Genomic DNA, 26986 nt, shown 5'->3' on the forward strand with positions numbered 1-26986 from the left:
GGACAGGGAGAGGGTGACACACTCAGATACACACTCACAGACTCACACATACTCAGACACACACACACACTCACAGACACACACACACACACACACAAACACACACACACTGAGTGGGTATTCATAGGAAGGGAGGTGGCCCACCTGTTCACCCAGGCCTTGTCCTCCACATAGTTATTCTTCACATTTTGAGCCAGTTGTGTGTTATGAGCAGCACTTAGCCATGTAATTATTGCAGAGAGGGCTCCGGGCAAAAGTCGTTGTCAAAAACAGCTTGGCAGTGACCATTTACCTGCTAACTTGTTGGACTCGCAGCACTGGATTTATGTGTGACATTTATATATGGTTATGTTACAACTGCAATTTATTTTCTCTATTATTTGGTACACACTTACCTATTATATTAGAGGGTATCCAGGTAGCCTAGAACTGAATTAGACTCATTGTTCCATTGGCTCACCCCACCTGCATTGCATTTTAATTCGCCGCTTATTTAGGATTTATCATTCATTCAGGACATTTATTTTATTTGAGGAATTCTCCCAATAAAGTTGTTTTTATCCTTCATTCACTATACATTACTTAAACAATTGTGTTCTTTATAAGGTTATATTATATTCTCTCACATCAGTATCATTGGCCGCTGAGTGCTCCCAATATAGGGGTTCTTTTTCTCCTTGTGTATTGTTGCTTATCTCCCCTGGTCGCAGCACCTTAGTCACGGGCAGTAGCGAGGTCTCCTCCCATCCCAATCCCCATTCCCCCTCCCCTTTCTCTGGTTTGTACATGTCCTCCACATGCCAGCTGAGGGTCGGGCAGCCAGGGGGGGGGGGGGGGGGTCGGGCAGCCAGACGGGGCTGCCGGGGGGTCGGCCAGCCAGACGGGGCTGCGGGGAGGTCGGGCAGCCAGACGTGGCTGCGGGGGGGTCGGGCACCCAGACGTGGCTGTGGGGAGATCGGGCACCCAGACAGGGCTGCGGGGGGGTTGGGCAGCCAGGCGGGGGGGTCGGGCAGCCAGACGGGGCTGCCGGGGGGTCGGGCAACCAGACGGGGCTGCGGGGGGGTCGGGCAGCCAGACGGGGCTGCGGGGGGGTCGGGCACCAAGACAGGGATGCGGGGGGGTCGGGCAGCCAGGCGTGGGGGTCGGGCAGCCAGACGGGGTGTTGGCAGCCAGGCGGGAGGTCGAGCAGACATGCGCGGGGGTCAGGCAGGCAGGCTGGAGGATCGGGGGCCAGCGGAGGACAGCCGCACATCCACACCAACCTCCCCATGAGAAATGTGGCTGGACGGGGAGCTTTGGCAAAACCCTCCCGCTCCCCCCCCCCGCGTGCGCATGCGCAGGCTGCAGCCATGGCAACGGTAGTTGAGAGCTGCCAGCCTGCTTCTCTGCTCCCATTACCTGCGCGTGTGCCAAAGGAGCGTGGACGGAGGGGAAGCGCCTGGGCAGCAGCTGCGGGACCCCCCCAGCCTACCTCCCGCCCCAAGTAGCAAGCGGGGATCGGGGGCAGGGGGGGGGTTGGCGTGAGCAGGGGAATTCATAGAGCAACATCACGGCTCGCCAGCGGCCTAAATCCACTCGCCACGGGCGTGTTATCATAATTTGTCGAACACTGCTTATAATTGTACTCGCCATGAGTCCATTTGATATACTGCTGCGGCACATCCTATTCTAACTTTTGCCCATCTTGCCCCGCGCATCATTACGGGCTGGCGCCAAACGTGGCCGTGCGCCAGCCAATCCTAGCCGCATCTTCCCCTCTCCCTTCCCTTCCCCTCGCGACCCCCTGGCTGTTCCGGCCCGCTCCATGCTCCCAAAAATAAAATACACCCTTACCTGCAGCCTCCTTCGGGGATGCCTGGCGTCTTCGGGATGCCTGGCGCACGTAGCCGTGTCTGCCCGCACTTTGCGGTGGCGGCCGAGTTAGAATAAACTCTGCCGCCACTGTACACCTTATTTTCTGATGTTTGGACGAGAAACTCAGCTACCAGTGGATGTACGTCTGCGGATATCTACCGATGGGGTATCCAACAGGACGCATTTCAAGTATGTGCAAAGGCTACAAGACAGTTTGCAACATGCATATAAGTTGGCAGAGAGAGCATCGGCTCAATTAAATGTGAGTAATAAGAGATATTATGATCATAAAGTGCGGCATAAGGAAATTCGTCCAGGGGATGCTGTCTATCTTCGCAATCTGGGCATCCCCGGAAAGCATAAACTGTCCGACCGTTGGAGGGATGGTGGATATGTGTAAGGAATCCGCTCCGCAGTTTACTGGTTGCCTTACCTTGCAGACGTGTGCAGTCCTGGAGCACCTCTCCTGATGTTTGCTGCAGCCTGGATTCACTCACCAAAGCTATACACACTCCCTCTGGTATCTACTGCAGCTGTGCAGCCTATCACTGCAACCTAGACTTGCATTCATTCATTGGAGCAGTACCTTCACACCCCCCTCCGGGGATTGGCCCGCTGGCCTTTAAGTATTGTCTTCCCATAATGCTCCCTGCCGAGCATAGTCCTAACTGGATGTCGACTGTTTTGCCACAAGCCCTCGCTTGTTCTCCTATGCTGATACCAGGTTCCGCCCTGCGTCCTTCAGCTTCCTTCAAGCCGCTTGTTCTCCGATGCTGATACCAGGTTCCGCCCTGCGTCCTTCAGCTCCCTTCAAGCCGCTTGTTCTCCTATGCTGATACGGAGGTTCCGCCCTGCGTCCTTCAGCTTCCTTCAAGCTCCCGCTTGTTCTCCTGCGCTGAAGCAAAGGTATCCCCTATGTCTTCAGCTTCCTGCTTTCCTGCACTGAGGCAAAGGTATCCCCCGCGCCCTTCAGTCTCCTGATTCCTGCACTGTAGCGGAGGTTTCCCTGTGGATCTTCAGCTTCCTGGTTCCTGGGGCCTACTCTTTCCCTAATCTAGAGAGGCCGTGTCCTGGTTCCTGCGCTGCTACAGAGGATTCCCCAGCCGCTCAGGACTCTTGCGCTGTAGCACTGGTTCACCCGTGCAGCAAGCGGTGTGCTACGCTGGTCTACTTACCATCTCCTGTGACCAGCACCATGGGCCATGGCCGTCGCTCGCGCAGAGCCCAACCCCGCGCTCCTAAGCTGAAGCGGGGCTCTCCTGACTACATGTTGCCAAACTCTTGCTTGAACAATGTTTATCCTGATATCTCCAGCCCTGACCCTGGCTTGTACAATGACGACGCTGTCTTCTCCTATCCTGATCCTGCGATGTACGACAACGAACTGCGCAATCCGGATCAGTCTGCGCGGTCTCAGGTCGGTGCTTTTACAACCCCACCTCAGCCTCGCGGTCCGGTCCTGGTTTGTGGCGAGCAGAACCCTGACAGTATGCTCGGCCGCACAAACTCGGACCGCCCTGTGGTGAGGGTTGGTAAGTTTCTGTCTGAAAGCCTGTCCCAGCCTGTAAACCAGTCCCAGTGTGAATACCAATTTCTATGTGAGATAATACCCCTGATTGAAGATCTGATTGTGTTTGTAGGTTTAACCCATTTGCAAAACAAATGCCGTAATGATCTCATGATGAAGGTTTACCGCCTCCGGGACTTAAAACAATCGCTGGCCGCTTGTATTTGCTTTCCTGGTTACCCTTTAACTTGGGAAAATGTGTACCCTTTAGAATTGGACGACGCCCAAAAGGAACTCTCTTCCCTGGCCTTGTCTTTAGACATTTATATAGCAAAAGAGGACCCTCTCCTCATGTTGGCTGATGCCCAAAAAACACTCTATATCCTTTCCATGACATTGGACATTTGCATAAAGGAACAGGATCCTCCCCTCGCCAGCTTCGCTGCCGCTTGGCTGTATCCCTGGTCTACCACGGATCCTTGCCCTGAGTGTATGCCCGGGTTCCCTGACACCAATGATATGTTTTCGTTAACCCCTGCCGATCAGTCCTGTGAGGTCCCCCTGGAGAATACATATGTTGCTCTACCCAGCCCTAATGTTCTTGTATCAGAGAATAAGTTCATTAGTTCTCCTATTTCTAGCTCAGAAGTCCTTTCTCTAGGTCTTGAGGGTTTTCCAGCTTTAACCCCTGCCGAGCAGTCCTGTGAGGTTCCCCTGGAGAATACATATGTTTCACTAGCCAACACTAAGGTTCTACTATCAGAGAATAAGTCCCTTTGTTCCCCTATTTCTAAATCCGAATCTGTCACTCCAGCTCTTGAGGGTTTTCCAGCTTTAAACTCTGCTAGGCAGTCCTGTGCGCTTTCCCCGTCAGAGAAAGAATCCCTAAGTTCTGTTCCCAGGGTCATTTCTGTATTAACCCCTGAGGGGCAGCTCTCTGAGTTTCCTTTGGTAAATCCCTGTTCTCTGTCAGCCATGGTCACGCCCCTAGCTTCAGAGGAGAGATTCCTGGTCTGTCCTAATACAGAGAGATTACCTATGTTTTACTCTCAGGCATTGTCTGCATTAACCCCTGTAAATTCTTGCTGCCTCCAAGTTAATGCCTTCGTTTTAGCCTCAGAGAATGAGTCCACAAGTCAGACAGCAGAGGTTGCATTGAGGGATTCCCATAACCGTACGGAGTCCCTAGAGATTCTTTGCTATAAATCCCCTGCTTCAGCTCAAGTTTCCGCAGTTTCGTCTCCGGAGACTTCGGCTAAAGTTCTGGTTCCTGATAAATGTATTCAGGAGTCAGGTTTTTCCCTAAGCTTGCTCGCAGAGTTCCTTCTCCCGGGTGTTTCGCTGAACCAGCCTGTCGCCCACATAGCGGTGATCCCTGCTTCAGCGCATAGTTCCCACATTATGGAGTCTGCAGTAATTTCTGGTTTCCCAGACATTCCTTACCAAATACCTACTTCAGAGACCAGTACAGTTATGATTCACCCCCGTGTACTGTCTGAGTTCTCCTCCTCTTTAAGCTTAGGGTTAAAAGCATACAGTAGTCTGTATGTCCCTCCTGGGGTTCATATTATGTTCCCAGGAATGTTTGCTGACGCACGGTTTTCTCCCCAAAGTGACGCTTTTTCATATAGATTAGTAAAAAGCTTGCACACTGTATCCCTTTTCGCTGAATTGTGTCTTACTAGTTTTGAGACTCTGAGAGGTAATGATTCTCCTTCTGATTCTGAAGCTCTTCCTACAAGGAGTATCCTGATTGGGGGTCCCCCTGATTTCTCTGTCCAGGCTAATTCTCCAGGGATCAGCATATCTGTGGTCACTTCCTTAGTACTGTCTGAGGTCACCATGCATATATTACAAGTCCTGGGGTTTAAATCTGAGCTATTTAGCTGTCCTGCCTTTGCTGAAACCCAGTCCCTCAGTACTGTGTCTAAATATGCCCCAGCAAACATGGGGTTACTCTGGGAAGAAATGAAAACTCCTGTCTTAAAGGGTATTTTTTCTCACATGTCCAGCAAATCTAGAACCTCAGTAATTGTTTCTAAGTCACTTATCAATACATCTGATTTTTTCTCTAATCAAACCCAGACACCCTCACTATCGGTTAGGAGTCCTGTGATCAGAGATTTTGCACTAGAAAACACACCAATTCATGTTTTTGTCAGGTTAGGTACCCCTGTGGTTAGGGCCATTGCAGTTTCGGAAAAGACTCCTTGTACTCCTAAGGTGCCTGTCATTAAGAGTTTTCATAGTTCATACTTGCTGCTTGTTGATTCTCAGGGCCCTGTCACTGAGGTACAGACTTCAGCTTCTGATGTTAGCTTCCCTCCCACCACTACCCTGGCTCTGCCTTTTTCTCAAGCTACTGATTTAAAGATCCCAAGGACTATTCCTGATTCACTGACAATATTATCTCCCAATGAAGATTTCCCAGTATTGGAGAGCTCTACTGTTGTTTGCTTCTCTGCTCCTGCTAAACCATGGTTTTGTCCCTCGGAATTTTCGGTTGCCCCTGTTATTTCCTCTCAGTTGGAAATACTCTGTACGTATCCCAAGATTTCGGTCCCTATGCCTGGTTTACTGCTTGCCTTGTCACCTTCCATACCAATACCGGGAGATGCTTCCAACAAACCTATACCCTTACTAACCATTACCTGGGAGCCTTCTAGAGGAAAAATTCCTCGCAAATTCCAACATGCAGTGGTCAGCCAAGACTTTTTCTGTTACAAAGTTCCTCCTGGTGTATTCGATCAACTATCAGGGCCGCTGATCCTAGAGTCCGGTTCATTTATTAAAGACTGGGCTTCCTGTAGGGGTACTCCTGCCGTTTCTGCTCTGGAACCCTCTGGTTCTTCACAGCCCTGGATTTCCAAGTCATTTTGCGAGGCGAGCCATGTACCTAAGATGTTTCTTCCATCAATCTCATATCCTAGAACTGTACTCACCAAAGAACTGCTCGTTTACGGATGCCCTTTCCACCTAAAGAATTTTAGGAACAACTCAATGTCCCCAAGACCCATGGATGGTCCTGTCTGGCCGCAGTTCTCACCGGGGGGTGGGGGTACACTAAGGACTAACCACGAGTCTCTGGACCACGACTCTAACCCCAATCCTAGACGGTTCAGCAACAATTCCCGGTCCCCCAACTCTAGGTGTGCTCATGTTCGCCCGGAGGTCTCGCGTGAAGGGGGGGGTACTGTAAGGAATCCGCTCCGCAGTTTACTGGTTGCCTTACCTTGCAGACGTGTGCAGTCCTGGAGCACCTCTCCTGATGTTTGCTGCAGCCTGGATTCACTCACCAAAGCTATACACACTCCCTCTGGTATCTACTGCAGCTGTGCAGCCTATCACTGCAACCTAGACTTGCATTCATTCATTGGAGCAGTACCTTCACACCCCCCTCCGGGGATTGGCCCGCTGGCCTTTAAGTATTGTCTTCCCATAATGCTCCCTGCCGAGCATAGTCCTAACTGGATGTCGACTGTTTTGCCACAAGCCCTCGCTTGTTCTCCTATGCTGATACCAGGTTCCGCCCTGCGTCCTTCAGCTTCCTTCAAGCCGCTTGTTCTCCGATGCTGATACCAGGTTCCGCCCTGCGTCCTTCAGCTCCCTTCAAGCCGCTTGTTCTCCTATGCTGATACGGAGGTTCCGCCCTGCGTCCTTCAGCTTCCTTCAAGCTCCCGCTTGTTCTCCTGCGCTGAAGCAAAGGTATCCCCTATGTCTTCAGCTTCCTGCTTTCCTGCACTGAGGCAAAGGTATCCCCCGCGCCCTTCAGTCTCCTGATTCCTGCACTGTAGCGGAGGTTTCCCTGTGGATCTTCAGCTTCCTGGTTCCTGGGGCCTACTCTTTCCCTAATCTAGAGAGGCCGTGTCCTGGTTCCTGCGCTGTTACAGAGGATTCCCCAGCCGCTCAGGACTCTTGCGCTGTAGCACTGGTTCACCCGTGCAGCAAGCGGTGTGCTACGCTGGTCTACTTACCATCTCCTGTGACCAGCACCATGGGCCATGGCCGTCGCTCGCGCAGAGCCCAACCCCGCGCTCCTAAGCTGAAGCGGGGCTCTCCTGACTACATGTTGCCAAACTCTTGCTTGAACAATGTTTATCCTGATATCTCCAGCCCTGACCCTGGCTTGTACAATGACGACGCTGTCTTCTCCTATCCTGATCCTGCGATGTACGACAACGAACTGCGCAATACGGATCAGTCTGCGCGGTCTCAGGTCGGTGCTTTTACAACCCCACCTCAGCCTCGCGGTCCGGTCCTGGTTTGTGGCGAGCAGAACCCTGACAATATGAGGTGGAGTCTCAGATGCCTGGCCTCCCGGTGTACCATATCAAAGACTCAGAAGGCCGGGTAAAGGTATGGCATAGAAATCATCTACTCCCTATACCTCAAGTAGGAGATGAAGATTTGGAAATAACAGCTGCTTCTCTAGATGGGGGGCCAAACGCAACAGAGGTTGGTCCAGAGACTGTAAATAATACCAACTCTGAGGACTCTATGGAGGGAACCTCTCAAAGGGGCCTTCCGACCGCAGGGGCATCTCTCGAAGGAGCTACGGGTAAAGAGCTCCATGGTCAAACACCAGATAAGGTGACTCCAGTGAGCCAGCCTTTAGATCCACAGAGCCCATGCTTTGTCTCAAAGAGACTGTGTTGAAACATTGAGCCCCTCAAGGGAAGAGACTGAGTTGCAAACCGAGATTAGTTATTCCCCAGAGGGAGTAACTGAAGAGCAGCTGCGTAGAAGCCAAAGAGTTGGTCAACCTCCCACGAGAATGATTTATGATCAATTCGGGGCACCCCATTATGAGGCTCAGCAGTGGGCTCGCAGTAGAGTGAGATCTGTGATTGGAATGTTCAATGAAATGTATAATCTCATGTAGAGTATACAAGTGATAAGTTGTATTCATACATATTCATTTTTATTATATACTGTAAGTGATGTGTATACCTTCCCCTGACGAAGCTCCGCCTGGAGAGAAGCGCGTAGGCGTTGTGACGTGGTGACATCACACCACGTGGTGCTCCCGATCTCCTGACTACCGTCGCCAGTGTGCGTTGAGTCTCTCATCAATATCCTGGATGCCACAATATAGCTAAGTACGCTACAACGCTACAATTCAATACAATTGTCATTTTGTAAGCCATCTGTGCTGTACCATCACCGTCATTAGAGAGTGAACTTAATGTAAACCTAGGCAGTGATGTTAGAGCTGCGCTGTTTTTAGAAACAGCTTTTATATGTCACTTTAGTTAGATGAGGGATTTTACAGCTCTAGGGGCCTCATTCAGAGAAGGTTCATAAAAAAAATCACCAGAACATTTAAATCACCCTTTTTATGAGCGTTGCTATCACGGTATTGTCAGGGCGTGCTCACCACAAACGAGACGGGACCGCGGTGCTGAGGTGGGATAGGATATAATGCCACCCACAGCCACGAGGGCACGTCTTGAGAGTAGAGTAGTCTGGGAGTCCGGATCGGGGCACGAGAGGTACGGATGGTAGAGGGTGCTGTATGCAAAGTCCGGGGTAGAGATAAGGACGTAATCGTTTACCGTTTGCCAGGATCGGGATTCCAGAGGTGCGGAGAGTCGTTTTGCCGTATGCCGAGTTCGGGATGCCAGAGGTGAGGGTAGACGTAGCGGAAGCCGGTTCGGTACACGAGGAGGACTGCAAAAACAAAACAGGACAAGACAGGACTAGGGAGGCAGAGAGTGATGAGAACAACTGGTTCTATGCTCAGCCAACGAGTCAGTGACACTGTTAGGTATATATAGGAGAGCGGGTCCAATGGCAGCGCAGCAAGGTGTGGGTGTGTGGAAGGGCCAGGCTACGGCAGGGATAGGTCAAGCATGAGTCCCAGGGGAGGAGCCATAAAGCCTAGTAGTCAGATTGCATTGGATTGCAGCAATGGTTTGAAGTGCTGTGCCTTTAAGGGGTTGGTGCGGCTCCGTGTGGCCGCGCCTCTGTGTAGCTTTGCTTGCGGCCGCATGCCCGAGCGTAGCCGCCGGACCGAGAGTAGAAGGGGAGTTTTGGCGTGCGCGTGCGCGTGTGCGCCCACGTGGAGTAGTGATCGGCGTTCCGGAGAGAGGCTGCCTGCGTGCCGCGGGAGGACCCGTCGGAACTGCCGGTGAGTGAGGAGCACGCCGAGGGCGGCGTGACTCCCAGTTACAGTACCCCCCCTTCAGGGGCGACCATGAGATGGCTTGGAGGGATTCTTACGATGGAAAGCCTGGACGAGTCGAGGTGTGTGGAGATCCCGGTGGGGAATCCAGGAACGTTCCTCTGGTCCAAACCCCCTCCAGTGGACCAGGTATTGTACTCCACCTCTGGAAATCCTAGAATCCAGGATAGCCTGAACCTCGTACTCCTGTTGACCTTGGATCAGAAGAGGAAGTGGGGGAGACGTGGTCTTAGAAAAGCGAGGACTCTGGAATGCTGGTTTAAGCAACGATATATGAAAGACTGACGGAATCTTCATCGAGGGTGGAAGGCGTAGGCGATAAGCCACAGGATTAATCCTCCTGACCACAGGAAAGGGACCGAGGAATTTAGGTGCTAGCTTCATGGTAGGAACCTTTAGTCGGATATTCCTGGAAGAAAGCCAAACCCTGTCTCCTGGGACGAATTCCGGAACCGGGCGTCGAAGGCGGTCTGCCTGGAGTTTCTGTCTCCCTGTAGCCACCTTTAAGTTCTCCTGAATCCTCGTCCATAAGTCCTTCAGCTGGGAGATGCGCATGTCAACCGCTGGTACTCCTGAGGATAGAGGGGAGAAGGGTAGGCGGGAAGGATGAAAACCACAATTTATGAAGAAGGGAGATTCTTGAGTGGAGTCATTGCGAAGGGAGTTAAGAGCAAACTCAGCCCAAGGAAGCAGATCCACCCAATCATCCTGTGTATCGGTTATGAAACACCGAAGGTATTGTTCCAGGTTTTGGTTGTCCCTCTCCGTCTGCCCATTGGTCTGTGGGTGGTATCCCGAGGAGAATTGAAGTGAAATAACCATTTTACAGGAAAAGGCTCGCCAAAATCTTGACACAAATTGGGACCCACGATCAGAGACGATGGTTGAAGGCACTCCGTGAAGACGAAAAATCTCCTGGATGAAAACATCCGCAAGCCTGGAGGAATTTGGAAGGCCCCTCAAGGGAACAAGGTGAGTCTGTTTGGAAAAACGATCAATGACCACCAGAATCGTATTCTTTCCTTTGCAGTCTGGGAGCTCTACAATGAAGTACATAGAAATATTGTTCCAGGGGCGATCTGGAATGGGTAAGGGAAGAAGACCTGCTGGTTTGACCCGAGGTACTTTGTTGCGGGCGCACGTGCCACACGCTTTAACAAACTCCTCCACATCCTTAGCCCTCTCTGGCCACCAGAAGGTACGTTGAACAAGGTCGTTGGTTTTCCGTATCCCTGGATGTCCTGCTGATTTAGAGGAATGGCACCACTCGAGAACCCTTTTGCTGTGTTGGGGTGCCGTGTAGAGTCTTCCCTCTGGAACCTTGAGCCCCCTCGGAACGTGTGATTGTTCGGATCGAATTTTGTCCAAAATATCAAAGGAGTTGGCGGACAGGATACATCTAGAGGGAATAATTGTCTCTAGCTGTTCTTCAGACTTGTCCTCTGCCAGGAACTGTCGAGACAGGGCGTCCGCCTTTAGATTTTTGGAGCCAGGAATAAAGGAGATAAGAAAATTGAATCGTGAAAAAAATAGTGCCCAGCGGGCTTGTCGAGAGCTAAAACGACGTGCCCCTTCTAAGTAGAGAAGGTTCTTATGGTCTGTGAGTATGGTTATAGGTGTCTCCGTACCCTCTAAGAAATGTCTCCACTCTTCTAATGCCAACTTGATCGCCAAAAGCTCCCGGTTCCCGACATCGTAATTCCGTTCTGCGGACGAATATTTCTTCGAGAAGAAGGCACATGGGTGTAGTCTGGCTAAGGGAGAGGTCCTTTGGGATAATACAGCCCCAGCCCCGATGTCCGTGGCATCTACCTCCAAGGTAAATGGAAGTTTAGGATCTGGGTGGGTGAGGATATGGGCAGACACAAAAGCCTTTTTTAGCAGATTAAATGCCCATATGGCGGTCTCAGACCATGATGAAGGATCTGCACCCTTCTTAGTGAGATCAGTAATGGGAGATACCGTAGAAGAAAAATTGCGAATGAAGCGTCGATAATAATTTGCAAAATCTAGAAAGCGTTGCACGGCTTTGAGAGTGGTCGGACGGGGCCAGTCCAAGATAGCCTTAAGTTTCTCTGGATCCATATTGAATCCGGAGTCAGAGATAATGTATCCCAAAAAAGCCACCGACTTGAGATGGAACTGACATTTCTCCAATTTCGCAAAGAGATGGTTCTCCCGGAGGCGTAACAGCACTTGTTGAACGTGTTTGATGTGTTCTTGAGGAGATTTAGAAAAGATTAGGATGACATCTAGGTAAACGATAAGAAATGTGTTAAGAATGTCCCGAAAAATCTCATTGACGAAATCCTGGAAAACTGCTGGTGCGTTGCACAGACCGAACGGCATGACCAGGTATTCGTAGTGGCCGTCATGGGTGTTAAAAGCAGTCTTCCACTCGTCCCCCTCACGTATCCTTACTAAATTGTAGGCACCTCTTAAATCCAATTTAGAAAAGATAGTTGCTCCCTGGAGACGGTCGAAGAGTTCCGGTATCAAGGGCAGTGGGTAGCGGTTCTTGTGTGTGATGTTATTCAAACCCCGGTAGTCTATGCATGGACGAAGAGAACCGTCCTTCTTGACAAAAAAGAAGCCTGCTCCGACTGGAGAGGAAGACTTTCGGATGAAACCCCTCTCTAAATTCTCTGCAATGTAAGTGTTCATGGCTTTAGTCTCTGGGAGAGAGAGAGGATAGGATCGTCCTCTGGGAAGAGGTGCCCCGGGTAGTAGGTCAATAGGACAGTCGAACGAACGGTGCGGAGGTAGGACCTCGGAACGTGCTTTGTCGAACACATCACGGAATTCCCAGTACACAGAAGGTAGGGAATCGAACTTCTCTGGCAGTGTAGTCAACCCACCAATCTTCTGGAAAATCCTGGTACATGTCTTGGCACAAGGAGCACTCCACTGGATAGGTTCCCGATCCGTCCAGTCGATGCGAGGCTTATGGAGTTGAAGCCAAGGAAGACCCAAAATCAGCTCAACAGAGGGAGTGTGGATAACATCGAGAGTAATGATCTCCGTATGGACGTCGACGAACTGCAGTAGGAGAGGCACCGTCTGTAGCGTGATGAATGCCGGCTGTAGAGGTCGACCGTCAATAGCCTCCAGACCTACTGGCGTCTTCTTACTGATAAATGGAATATTGTTCCGTCTAGCAAAAGTCTCATCGATGAAATTGCCTGCGGAACCGGAATCAATGAACGCCCGTGCTTGAGTGTGAAAACCCTCTCCAGTCAGTGTTATTGGCAACATTATTCTGGTGGGAAGTACGTCTTTGATGATGGGAGAAAGTGTCAGTATTCCAAATGAAACTCTCCGGGATTTCATTGGGAGTTGGCGTTTCCCGGCTTGTGGGGACACTGGGGTAATATGTGACCGGAATTGCCACAGTACATTCAGAGACCGGCATTGCGCCGACATTGTTTTTCAGCAACAGACAGCTTGTTACCTCCCAACTGCATAGGTTCCGGGACGTCCACGGAAGGGGGTGTAGGAGCCATGAACGATGGAGCAAGATGCCTTGAAACCCGTTGACGGTAACGAGAACGTTCATTTCTCCGCTCCTGTAGACGCTGGTCCACTCGAACACACAGACTGATCAAATCCTCTAGGTCAGTGGGACGTTCCCGCGCTGCGAGCTCATCCTTTAGGGATTCAGACAGACCTTGCCAAAACACTGAAGATAGTGCTTCGTTATTCCATCCCGTCTCAGCAGCAAGTGTGCGGAACTCCACAGCATACCGGGCGATGGGTCGATCTCCCTGGGTTATGTGATGAAGAGAAGATGCTGCCGTTAATTGCCGTGCAGGGGTATCGAAGACTCTTCGGAATTCCTCGACGAAGAGATCAATGTCCTGTGTGAGAGGGCCTTGTTGTTCCCAGATGGGAGAAGCCCATGCCAGCGCCTCGTCGACGAGAAGAGCCACGATAAAGCCAACCCTGGAGACAGAAGAGACAAAACGAGAGGGCGAGAGTCGAAATTGGATGAGGCATTGGTTAAGGAAGCCCCTACATCCTTGGGGATCCCCGGCATAGTGTTTGGGAGCCGGAATACGAGGTTCCAAAGCAAACGGAGGTGCTGGAAAGGCGGTTGAGGAAGCTACGGGTGAAGGTTGTCGACTGAGAGCTCGGACTTGAACAGTAAGCTTTGCTGTAACGTATCCATTCGCCTATCAGCTTGTTCCAAATAAGTCTCTAACCTGGTGAAGAGATTAGTATGGGCATTTATAGTGCGCTCCACCTCAGCGGGGTCCATGTTTGTAGGGCTGAGCATAATTTCAGGGCGTGCTCACCACAAACGAGACGGGACTGCGGTGCTGAGGTGGGATAGGATATAATGCCACCCACAGCCACGAGGGCACATCTTGAGAGTAGAGTAGTCTGGGTGTCCGGATCGGGGCAGGAGAGGTACGGATGGTAGAGGGTGCTGTATGCAAAGTCCGGGGTAGAGATAAGGACGTAATCGTTTACCATTTGCCAGGATCGGGATTCCAGAGGTGCGGAGAGTCGTTTTGCCGTATGCTGAGTTCGGGATGCCAGAGGTGCGGGTAGACGTAGCGGAAGCCGGTTCGGTACACGAGGAGGACTGCAAAAACAAAACAGGACAAGACAGGACTAGGGAGGCAGAGAGTGATGAGAACAACTGGTTCTATGCTCAGCCAAAGAGTCAGTGACACTGTTAGGTATATATAGGAGAGCGGGTCCAATGGCAGTGCAGCAAGGTGGGGGGGTGTGGAAGGGCCAGGCTACGGCAGGGATAGGTCAAGCATGAGTCTCAGCGGAGGAGCCATAAAGCCTAGTAGTCAGACTGCATTGGATTGCAGCAATGGTTTGAGGTGCTGTGCCTTTAAGGGGTTGGTACGGCTCCGTGTGGCCGCGCCTTTGTGTAGCTGTGCTTGCGGCCGTGTGCCCGAGCGTAGCCGCCGGACCGAGAGTAGAAGGGGAGTTTTGGCGTGCGCGCGCACGCCCACGTGGAGTAGTGATCGGCGTTCCGGAGAGAGGCTGCCTGCGTGCCGCGGGAGGACCCGTCGGAGCTGCCGGTGAGTGAGGAGCACGCCGAGGGCGGCGTGACTCCCAGACCCTTACAGGTATTCAGAAAGCCTTTATTACCTGTCATAGCAAAATTCACAAAACGGGTGATAAGCCGGTGATCTGATGAACGACCCTCTTAAAAGGCCTTACCCGGCGAGTTGTATCTGCTGCAGAGAGAGCTGCTCTGTGAGAGCCGTATCTCCCTGTGCAAGTATAAATTTTAATTTTGTTAATAGTTAGATGAGCATTTTTATTGCACAGGATTCATGCCAGGGGTCTCTGGTGCTAATATTAATGGATATCAGCTCCAGAGATTTCCGGCATCAATCCTATGCAGGAAAAATGCACGAGTTTATGAACATGCCGAAAAGTGGTGATAAGTGGCTTATCACCGCTGCTTCAGTGATTTTTTTTATGACCAATTTTTTTTGTGCAATTCAGTCTTTTATCACCCACTTATCACCGCTTACTGAATAGCAGTAGGCATTTTGGGTGATAAGTGCTTGATAAGTGGCTTATGAACGCTTACTGCATAGGCCCCTAGTACTCTCTTGCAATCATTTAGCTCAGCATTCAGCACCATCCATGCTATCTGATCTCAGCTCACACTATGCCCCAGGCTCACCATTATTAGATAGAGGGAGTTTATTTTGAAACTTGGCAGCGATGTTAGAGCTGTGCTGTTTGTAGAAAACGGCGTTTATATGACAGTTTAGCTTAATGAGGAACTCATGAGCACGCACATCCATGCACAACACTGCAATCAATATTTGAGGCGTTTAAACCAATGCTTGAGCTGCGCTGTTAGTTCCAAACAGCATTTATAAATCAGTAAGTTTTCATGGTTGATTTTTTGACTTAACAATTATAGGACTCTCTATACAATTGTATATTCAGGATCAATTGGCACTGATAGCAGCAGTTAATCATCACTGCTGTACTCATGCTATTATTCATTGTATAGTGGTCCAAGTTACCAGAAAATAAGCGACCATTTGTTGTTGATACCAATTATGCATGAACATGATATGAGACAACAAGTGGGACGTTTTATTGATACTCAGTGTATTATTTATGGTTTATGACATTTAGTCAATTCGTCCTCTGATTGCTAGTGTTTAGTGCGTGGTTATTTGATTGTGTTCAAATTGTGTGGGCAGCTACTGACATCCACATGCAACTCTGAGCAGCTATTCAATGCATAGCTCCTATTGTTGTCCACTATACCATTGTCAATGGCGAATGATTCAACACGGCAGTCAATATAGATTCAAGCACCACGTGTTACATTTTAATTCATTTTATTTATCACTTATTCACAGTTTTTTCACATCATTATATTCCCTGTAAAATATAAAAAGGATTAGTGTGGAGTGCCCCACAAATGTACTCTCTGTGAATGACTGATTGACTTTGTCAGCCTTTCATTTATATGTTAAAGCAATAAAAACTTAAGTGGATAAAATGCCTAGCTGGCTGGCTGCGGCCCTGAGGGGGGGCAGGGGAGGAATGGGCACTTGAGCAGTTTGGGCATTTATCCAGCACTGACAGATTTGGCTTTTATCCAGCACAGAACAGGCCAGTCCCTAAAAGAAAGGGGTTGGGTGTCTAACAAAGTGATACAAAACAGATCTTCGAAGCAGAGCGAGAATCTTAGTGAGAGATCTAGGAAGCCGCCCGAAGCCCAGGATAATGCCAGGAAGACAGATTCGCAGTGTTCTGGTGACCGGGTGCAACCGGGGTATTGGGTATGAGCTGGTGCAGCAGTTTCTGAAGAGTTCGAACCCTCCAGAAAAGATCTTTGCCACCTGCAGAGACCCCAGCGCTGCGCCGAGCCAGGTAACAGAAATCAGAGGGAAATTACCCTTTGTGCAGGTGGATAAGGTAACAAAACGAGTGCACAAAACAACACCAGATTTATCAAATCAACCAAAGAGATTTTAGTTCTGATAAATCTGGTGGGGTTTCTGCATTAGGGGGGAATAGCTTGGGGCAGGAGTTAACAACTTCAGTGCTCAGGAAAACCCAACAGGCAGGTTTTAAGGATATCCCTGCTTCAGCACTGGTGGGTCAATCAGTGGCCCGGTCAACTGAGTCACTGATTGAGACACCTGTGCTGAAGCAGGGATTTATTGAGCCACCTGTGCTGAAGCTGGCATATCCTTACAACCTGACCTGTTGGATGTTCCCGAGGATTGGAGTTGGGAAAACACTGACTTGGACGAATCTGCATTTAAAAGCCAACAAAAGCAAGGACTTAAATCTATAGTGTGTACTGTACATTGTACAAACAGTTAAACACATCTTTTTAAATGAATATTCTATATCTTGGAGAGGGGAAGGGGGAGAGGGAGAGAGGGAGAGAGGGAGAGAGGGAGAGAGGGAGAGAGGGAGGGAGGGAGAGAGGGAGGGAGGGAGAGAGGGAGAGAGGGAGGGAGGGAGAGAGGGGAAAGGGGGGAGAGAGGGGAAAGAGGGGAAAGAGGGGAAAGAGGGGAGAGACGGAGAAAGGGAGAGAGGGAGAGAGGGGGAAAAGGGAAGAAGGGGGAGAGGGAGAGAGGGAGAGAGGGGGAGAGGGGGAAAAGGGAAGAAGGGGGAGAGGGAGAGAGGGAGAGAGGGGAGAGGGAGAGAGGGGGAGAGAGGGGAGAGGGGGAGAGGGGGGAGGGGGGAAAGGGGGAGAAGGGGAAGAGGGGAAGAAGGGGAAGAAGGAGAGAGGGAGAGAGGGGGACAGGGAGAGAGGGAGAGGGGGAGAAGGGGAGAGGGGGAAAGGGGGAGAGGGGGAGAGATTTTAATGCAATGATTATTATGTTTGTTCTTATTACAAATTCTATACATTCACAATTTTTTACTTCTGCTTTTTTAGAAATTGATGTCATTGACCAGAAACCACCCAAATTTGGAGATTATTCAGCTGGGTAAGTCTCCGGTCTATGGGCTTTACATGGTGCAGAATTCATACTACTAAACCCATGTGGGTTAAACAGCACCGCTACTTATTATTGTTATCATCATTTATTTGTAAAGCGCCAACATATTCAGTAGCGCGGTACAATGGGGGTACTGAGTTAGGACAAACAAGCACAGACCGATACAGAAGGTAATGAGGGCTCTGATTCTGGGAGTTTGCACTCTAGTTGGAATAAGAGGCAATGTTGGAACAAGGTAAAGTGGCTGTTCGTGGGATGGAGTATACATCAGGATGGAGTATACATCAGGATGGAGTATACATCAGGATGGAGTATACATCAGGATGGAGTATTGTTTGTTGCACCTCTCCTCATCCTCTCTCTCTCTCCCTCCTTGACCTCTCACCCTCCCACCCCCCTTGTCCTCTCACTGTTCCAACCCCTTTGTCCTCTGACCCCCCTTGTCCTCTCACCCCCTCCCTTCATCCTCTCTCATCCCCCACCCCCCTCCCTTCATCCTCTCTCACCCCCTCCCTTCATCCTCTCTCATCCCCCCCCCTCCCTGTCATTATCAGTACAGTAGCTTTCAAATTTAGACTTCAAAATCCAGCTTTAAATTGCATATTCATATTGATTCTCCCCAAATCATGCCATTGAATAAGTAACCTGCTCTGCCTTCTTGGTGATGATCTGTATGTAAGGGTGCTGCAGAGATTGCAATGCTGCTGTGATGATCTGTAAGTAAGAGCGCTGCAGAGATTGCAATGCTGCTGTGATGATCTGTAAGTAAGAAGGTGCTGCAGAGATTGCAAAGCTGCTGTGATGATCTGTAAGTAAGGGTGCTGCAGAGATTGCGATGCTGCTGGGGTGATCTGTAAGTAAGGGTGCTGCAGAGATTGCAATGCTGCTGTGATGATCTGTAAGTAAGGGTGCTGCAGAGATTGCAATGCTGCTGGGGTGATCTGTAAGTAAGAGCGCTGCAGAGATTGCAATGCTGCTGGGGTGATCTGTAAGTAAGAGCGCTGCAGAGATTGCAATGCTGCTGGGGTGATCTGTAAGTAAGGGTGCTGCAGAGATTGCAATGCTGCTGTGATGATCTGTAAGTAAGAGCGCTGCAGAGATTGCAATGCTGCTGTGATGATCTGTAAGTAAGGGTGCTGCAGAGATTGCAATGCTGCTGTGATGATCTGTAAGTAAGAAGGTGCTGCAGAGATTGCAATGCTGCTGTGATGATCTGTAAGCAGGGTGCTGCAGAGATTGCAATGCTGCTGTGATGATCTGTAAGTAAGAGCGCTGCAGAGATTGCAATGCTGCTGTGATGATCTGTAAGTAAGGGTGCTGCAGAGATTGCAATGCTGCTGTGATGATCTGTAAGTAAGGGTGCTGCAGAGATTGCAATGCTGCTGGGGTGATCTGTAAGTAAGAAGAGCACTGCAGAGATTGCAATGCTGCTGTGATGATCTGTAAGTAAGGGTGCTGCAGAGATTGCAATGCTGCTGTGATGATCTGTAAGTAAGGGTGCTGCAGAGATTGCAATGCTGCTGGGATGATCTGTAAGTAAGAAGGGTGCTGCAGAGATTGCAATGCTGCTGTGATGATCTGTGAGTAAGAAGGGTGCTGCAGAGATTGCAATGCTGCTGTGATGATCTGTAAGTAAGGGTGCTGCAGAGATTGCAATGCTGCTGGGGTGATCTGTAAGTAAGGGTGCTGCAGAGATTGCAATGCTGCTGTGATGATCTGTAAGTAAGGGTGCTGCAGAGATTGCAATGCTGCTGTGATGATCTGTAAGTAAGGGTGCTGCAGAGATTGCAATGCTGCTGGGATGAGAGCTGAGTTATGGAGCCTTTCTGAGAATTTACAATGCTGGTTATTTTTAATAGATATTGAAAATGGGAAAACTGTTAGTATAGTAAAAGAAAAGTGAGGGGAGTGAGCAGTTAAACAAAGTTGCCAGTACTGTATGTACTGTATGTCACCACACACACACACACACACACACACACACACACACACACACACACACACACACACACACACACACACACACACACACACACACACACACACACACACACACACACACACACACACACACACACACACACACTGAGACATTCACTCATAGCAGCAATCAGAAGCTGCCCAGCCCCCTAGCAGCAGCAGCCCTGCTCTATCCCATGTCCGTATTATCTCTCATATTTTACCAGACAGGGGAACCAAATACCGGACACCTAGCAACCCTAAGAGTGGGCCGGGGTGCCGGGCGGGGGGGAGAGCATTGGCGGGCACGCATGGGCCGGGCGCATGGGGCCCCCCTATGCTGTGGGGCCCCGGGCAACTGCCCAGCGTGCCCATACGTTAAGATGGCCCTGCCCCCCACCCATCTTGACTAATGACCAAAAGCCCTATTAGCCATATGTGACTGGCTAATAAAGCTTTTGGCCATTCCAAAAAACATAAAAATACATGTCATAATTAAAATATAAATGCAAAACATAAATCCATTGATTGTCACTGTGGTTACTTGGGCCCTCGCAATGGCTGTTATAAAAATGCTGTAACTTATCTCACCCTGGATGGACGGCCATCCTCTTCTTCAGGGCGGAAGTGGAATAAACATGGAAAAATAGAAAAAGCCATCAAAAATTATCCAATGCCCAATTCGTAATCCATGGCAATTGGTGGCCTGTCATGTGGCATCATCAACTTAACCCCTCGTTTGCTTAAGAGGTTAACTAGCCACTAAGGTAGCCAGGGTGGAAGTGTCAGTTTTTTCTTCGTGTATTAAAGCCCTTTAATGCCGTGATATCCTTTGGTAATTGATATCACAGAAGCCTATGGTAGAAGTATTAGTAATGCCATCGCGATGCGGGAATGAATGCGTTATTAACGGTCTCATTCATTTCCGCCTCGCGAAAACGGGTAAAATGTCCCAAGCGGTAAATTAATAGCGCAATCTTGATGACTTCGGTATAAAATGACAGTAATAAGAAGTCATGAATTTTTTACCGGGTGCGATATTAATTCCATTTTAATGGAGTGTGATGTATCTAGCCATTAATGCTTCGCATTTATTGAATCTCACCGAAACACAGGGGTGGGATTAGGTTTGGCAAGCATTGGTAAGCCACGTGGGCACCTGCTTAATAACCTACCTACATTTAGTCCGTGGCCCACAAAGCTAACCAAAACTGCCCTCCTCACCAGCTTCTGCCCACCTGTATCTCCCCTACCTTTTCTTTCTTACCCCCTCACACACTGCCTCCCTTTCTCACTCACTACCCCCATCTCTCCCCCTTCTCTCCATTACTCTCCTTCCTTTCTCTCTCCCGTCTTCTCATTTTATTTCTCCCTTTCTCTCTTCTCCTTCCTGCTTTCTCTCTCCTCCGTCCTTTTCTCTCCCTTTTCCTCCTCATTTTCTCTCACTGCCCCCCCCTTCTCTCTCCTCCCTCCTCCTATCTCTCTCACTCTCCTCAGCCTCCTCCCTCCTCCTTTCTCCCTCACTTTCCTCCTTTCTCTCTCACTCTCCTTCTCTCTCCTTCTCCCTCCTCCTTTCTCTCTCACTTTCCTCCTTTCTCTCTCACTCTCCTTCTCTCTCCTCCTTTCTCTCTTCCCACGTTCTCTCTCCTCCCTCCTCGTTTCTCTCCTCCCACGTTCCCTCTCCTCCTCCCTCCTCCTTTCTCTCTCACTTTCCTCCTTTCTCTCTCTCTCCTTCTCTCTCCTTCTCCCTCCTCCTTTCTCTCCTCTCACGTTCTCTCTCCTTCTCCCTCCTCGTTTCTCTCCTCCAACGTTCCCTCTCCTTCTCCCTCCTCCTTTCTCTCTCACTCTCCTTCCCCCTTCTCTCTCGGACCCTACCTGTGGGGCAAGCCCAACTTCCGAGACCACCACCTGAGTGGTCTCCCGTCATGCTGCTGCCTCTACCACCCATACCACAGGTAGGGGCCAGAGAGCGTGTCTCTACGGGTGGTGACCGGATGTGACCTTTGGGGCCGTACTTAGCCCACACCTGTCCTAATGATATATGACACTTTGTAAGACAGTAACAAGTTGAAAAAGTGCTGTAAAATAGACACAGATACAATATATAATATAAGAGTGTTTCTTTCTCTTAGTGTAAGATTAGTTTGACATTCTCCATCATTATTTGCTTATAGCCGAGTTTTTCAACTGGAGTTCTGTGGGCATCCATACGGGGTTCCTATACACGCTATTAGAGAGGGTTGGGGTTCCTTACAATGCATCTTATCTCTGACGCGCTATTAGAGAGGGTTGGGGTTCCTTACAATGCATCTGATCTCTGACGCGCTATTAGAGAGGGTTGGGGTTCCTTACAATGCATTTGATCTCGGACGCACTATTAGAGAGGGTTGGGGTTCCTTACAATGCATCTGATCTCAGACGCGCTATTAGAGAGGGTTGGGGTTCCTTACAATGCATCTGATTGCAGACGCGCTATTAGAGAGGGTTGGGGTTCTGCAGCATTTCACAATATAATTATAGGGTTTCTTAACCAAAAAAAGATAGAAAACCCCATGTTTATAGTGTAGGGTTCAGGGCGATGCATTGTAGGGGTTGTTAAGGCACCCTAGATCCTGTTTCAAAGGTCAAAGTGGCTTAAAGGGGCTATCCCTCCCATGACCGAAGTCATGTAATGCTAGCGGCATATTATTTTAAGTTGAAGTATAAACATGGCGGGCAACGACTCGGGAGATGTTTGATTTCCTCTGGCTTCTTCCTTGCTGTGTCATGTCCCTGTGTGTTTAACGTGTCTGTTGGAAGTCACCCCTTAGCGCAGGTTCTCACGGATGTTCCGATGCTCTTTGTTAACAGAAGTGACAGACCTAACCAGTATCAAAGGCGCTTTCAAGGCCGTCCAAGAGAAACTGGAAGGAAGAAGTTTGAATATGCTGATAAATAACGCTGGTGTCCTTACGCATGAGAGCGTTGAAACATCTAGCGAGGAAGACATGATGCGCGTGTACAACACCAACGTCATCGCGCCAATGCTGCTAACTCGGGTACAAGTCTAACCAATACAGTTGCATTGACATCTGTTATATAGAGTAGTTTTAGTGGCATTAAAAAGTAGCAGGACTGTGCATTTAACCCTTCAGTTCCAGAGGGATGAGGGAGGGGGACATTTTACTTAACCCGACTTCTTAATCCAGAAATACATGGAAGTTAGGTTTTGCAAATAAAAAAGCAGTGGCACTGTGTAATCTCTCATGACACTGCATCTATCTATACTATAATTGTAAGATGGATTCCGTTTTCCGTTTGTTTGTATGTCAGAAGCATCGAAATCTCACAAACGGCACCACATAGCACCACGAACCTTTCACTGTACATTCTGCGGCGGATGTGTAGGTCAACGCAACTATTTTGAGCTTCCAATGTCACTAACCTCCCAAGTTATGGACATTCTAAGTTTCACTCGGCTGGACAGCAGTAAAAACAGGGGGCGGGGCTACCAAGGGAGGGGGCGTGGCTACCAAGGGAGGGCGTGTCCTTTCCTGGGTGGGGCTGTATGTGTCAGTGATTCTCAGCCGAGGCTCCGCAGAGCAGTCCCAGGGGTTCCGACTGGCCGCCCGCACACACTGCTGCCTGGCTCTCCCTCCCCCGTCCTCCTTCTTCCCTCCCTCCCTCCCCTAGGAGCGCGCTGCAGTCCTCGCTGCCTGAGGTATGGGACGGGAGATCTTGGCCTGTGAGCTACGAGGGGGGGAGGGGAGTGTGTGTGTGACTTTGTGTGTGACAGTGTGTGTGTGTGAGATGTGACAGTGTGTGACATGTGATTGTGTGTGTGACTTTGTGTGTGACAGTGTGTGTGTGTGAGATGTGACAGTGTGTGACATGTGATTGTGTGTGTGTTTGTGTGTGTGTGTCACTGTGTGTGACTGTGTGTGTGTGTGTGTGACTGTGTGTGTGTATCAGACAGTGTGTGTGTGTGTGTGTGTGTGTGTGTGTGTGTGTGTGTGTGTGTGTGTGTGTGTGTGTGTGTGTGTGTGTGTGTGTGTGTGTGTGTGTGTGTTTGACGTGTGTGTGTTTGACGTGTGTGTGTTTGATGTGTGTGTGTGTGTGTGTGTGACATGTGATTATGTGTGACATGTGATTATGTGTGACATGTGATTGTGTGTGACATGTGATTGTGTGTGACATGTGATTGTGTGAGACATGTGATTGTGTGAGACATGTGATTGTGTGAGACATGTGATTGTGTGAGAGAGAGGAGGAGGAGAGGGAGGGGAAGGGATAGGAGAGAAGGGGGGAGAGAGGGAGAGGAGAAAGAAGGGAGGAGAGAGAAGGGAGGAGAGAGAATGGGGACAGGAGAGGAGAGAGGAGAGAGGGGGAGAGGACAGAGAAGGAGGTGGAGAGGAGTGAGAAAGGGGGGAGAGGAGAGAGGAGGGGGAGAGGAGAGGGAAGGATGGAGAAAGGGAGATGAGAGGGGGAGAGAGAGACATCGATCCGTGGGGGTGATGTGAGATGTGGGGGGGGGGGGGAGAGTGATGAGAGATACGGGGGGGGGTGATTTAAACCAAAATCATTACAAAATATATACACATTGTTTATTCAAAAGTATGAGTTAGTTATTATTTATTACCCCTACTGATTTACACATCTATTTTGTGATTTACTCCTGTCGAACATGTCATCCAGATAGCGGTTCCCCAAAATTTAACGAAATACTTAAAGCGAGGTGGGGGGATATGTGCTGGCAGCGGGGGGAGATGTACCAACGGGGGGAGGGGGGTGGAATATGTGCCGCCAGCGAGGGGAGATATACCAACAGGGAGGGGGGACCACAGCAGCGCGGGGAGATGTGCCACCAGCGGGGGGGGAGGGGGGGGCGGGGACATGTATTCAATATTACATTCCCCGGGAGAAGCCGGGCACATAAGCTAGTATATTTATAAATATTATCTATCGATCGATATATAGTACAATGGAGAATTTGTAGAACTTATTGTTTTAACATGTTATTTTTTTTATTGTGAGAGAATATTCAGCCGGCAAAGCATCGGGCTGGAGTGCGGCAACGCAGACAGACGCGTAGCTTATAAATAATAGTACTTTATCGGTAAGGAACGCAGGAACTGCATGCAGTGGCCTTAAATGTCAGGAGACCACAGACAACACTTAAGGTAACATGCATATGGTATAATAATAACCCTCGCTGCGCAAATGTCTCTCAGAGTCACTCATTCAGTCCCGGTGGCCCATATGCTAACTAAAAGGGCAGCTGTAGGTGCCGGCACAGCGTTGGAGCTCGTATAGTGTGGTTGTGGGCCTGTTACTTTACAATGGGTGTCATGCCCAAAGGATACTGATGTGTTTGCAGGAGTGATCTTCCAGCTGCTTTCTGGCTTTATGACTCACAGCTCTGACCCACAGCTTGAACAGGTTCTGTCTCGTCTTGCCATTCTGCTGGTCTTTTAGGCTCTACCACCTCACTGTCTCGTCTACCGGGCAACAGGTCTTCTCTCATCTCTCTCTCGCTCGTGAGTCTCCCTGGGTCTCCCTCTCAGCTCACTCCTCCCTGCCTGTGTTTTCTCAAACTCCCATTGCCATGACGTCTCAGCTTCCTAGAGAACAATGGGCTTATTCCTTTCTTCTGCTCTCAGCCATTGGCCGAAGAGTATGTCCATCAATACACTTGACACTGCGGAATGCAGAACAGCTTCCATATATCCAGATCTGGATAATAGCTCATGGGCCCATTAAAAATAAAACATTATATAATTTGGTCCCCATCTCGGATACTAAAATCTATCAAAGAGCCATTATCCTCAATGACCAACTCGTAGGCAGTTTGGGGGACAGCTACATTTAGATGCTCATTGACCAACAGAAATTCTCTGATGACACCCCTATTCGACTACCCAGATTTCGCTCCAGACCTGATTGTCAAGGGTTTCAGCATTTGAAGAAATATAGGAGTTTTAGACTTAAAGATCTGGAGGGCAGAATTAGTATAAAAACATTTGAACAAATTAAGTCAGAAAATTAATTTTTAAGTACCTCCAGATCAGAACTTTTTCTAACAAAAACCCAGCCGCCCCCCATTGGCCAATTTTGAACAGCTCTGTACTTTGGAAACAGACACAAGGGGACTCACATCTCAGATATACAGAGAAGTAACCTGTTCTAGCGTGGGGTATGGTAAGAAATTGCAGTACATGTCCCAATGGGAAGCAGACTTGGGTGAGGTACCAGAAGAAGAGAAGTGGGACGAGATGGTCACAGCAGCAGCTAAGAGCTCGATACACGACATTAAGGGAGAACCCATATAAAGTCTATATGGGCATGGATTGCCCCAAATTGCAATGAATTGGCAAGCTAAAAAAAATCACCAAAATTACAATACATAACAATGAAATAAAAACAAGCATTTGCCAAAAAAAATATTTGCTTGTCACTGTGCTTATCTATACCCTGAAAGGGACATAGATAAGCACATTGGCGGTCAATGGACAACCTATCAATGGTGGCCAGTGCGACAGCCTCAAGGTACCTGTTGGCAAAATCCACCACAGTGAGTATGTAACGCATGCCAGACCAACTACAGATCATGAGAGGCCCCACTATGTCCATGGCTACTCTCTGGAAGGATTCCCCTATTACCGGTAATGGGTTCAGGGATGCCTCCACATGCTCACCCACCTTACCTACTCGCTGGCAGGCCTCACAGGACCGGCAAAACTCTGCCAAAGAACGTTCGACCACTACTGTTTATTTACAAACAACGCGTACAGTACCACTACTTTTTCACTTGCAAACCTACAGTAGAAAGAAAAGGAGATTTGTTTTAGGGGGACTTTCTGTTCCCCTAAAACATTGTTTATGTTATGTCTGGGGGACATAAATACTGTGTATTGTACAGCTTTCTACAATAAAGTCAAGAGAGCTTAGCTCCAACATTCCCCATGTTTAGAAGTGATTGAGATCCGTTAAAATTGCTCTCAGGCGCTTGTATAAAAGTGCTTTTACCATAAAGCAGGCCTGCACAACTCCAGTCCTCGAGGGCCGCAAACAGGCCAGGTTTTCAGGATATCCCTACTTCAGCACAGCTGGCTCAAATAGTGGCTCAATCATACTGAGCCACTAATTGAGCCAGCTGTGCTGAAGTAGGGATATCCTGAAAACCTGGCCCGTTTGCAGCCCTCGAGGACTGGAGTTGTGCAGACCTGCCATAAAGCGTCTTGTGAAACTCTGTTTTATTTTTTTTTCTTAGGAATTTCTCCCCTTACTAAAGAAAACAGCACAAGAAAAGTCCACTGAAAGAATGAGCTGCAGGAGCGCTTGTGTTATAAATATGACCAGTATCCTTGGATCGGTGCAAGATGTCCCGAACCCAGTGATGTTCTCTGCATTTAAAGCTATTGCTTACCGCTGTAGCAAGGTAACTACAATCAAGATGTAACCCTACAGTAGCGGCCTTAAAAAGGTCACCAATAGGAGCCATATTATAACGGTGCTCGTCTCTGATAGGAAGCGGACCCGCAGGGC

At 49.3% G+C, this 26986-nt stretch overlaps 1 protein-coding gene across 1 annotated transcript in view; it reads left to right on the top strand.

Moving 5' to 3' along the window:
• The first annotated feature begins 16195 nt into the window (after nucleotides 1-16195).
• The window catches only part of LOC142470098 (C-signal-like), a 16415-nt gene continuing 5624 nt past the window's right edge, over nucleotides 16196-26986 (top strand). Inside the window, exons 1-4 of the mRNA XM_075577034.1 lie at nucleotides 16196-16418; nucleotides 17440-17491; nucleotides 22313-22500; nucleotides 26712-26879. Coding sequence (XP_075433149.1) covers nucleotides 16272-16418; nucleotides 17440-17491; nucleotides 22313-22500; nucleotides 26712-26879 — 555 coding nt within the window. The 5' untranslated portion in view covers nucleotides 16196-16271. The remainder of the gene's footprint in view (nucleotides 16419-17439; nucleotides 17492-22312; nucleotides 22501-26711; nucleotides 26880-26986) is intronic.

This window comes from Ascaphus truei, chromosome 19 (assembly GCF_040206685.1).
Source record: "Ascaphus truei isolate aAscTru1 chromosome 19, aAscTru1.hap1, whole genome shotgun sequence".
In the NCBI taxonomy this organism is placed as follows: Eukaryota; Metazoa; Chordata; class Amphibia; order Anura; family Ascaphidae; genus Ascaphus; species Ascaphus truei.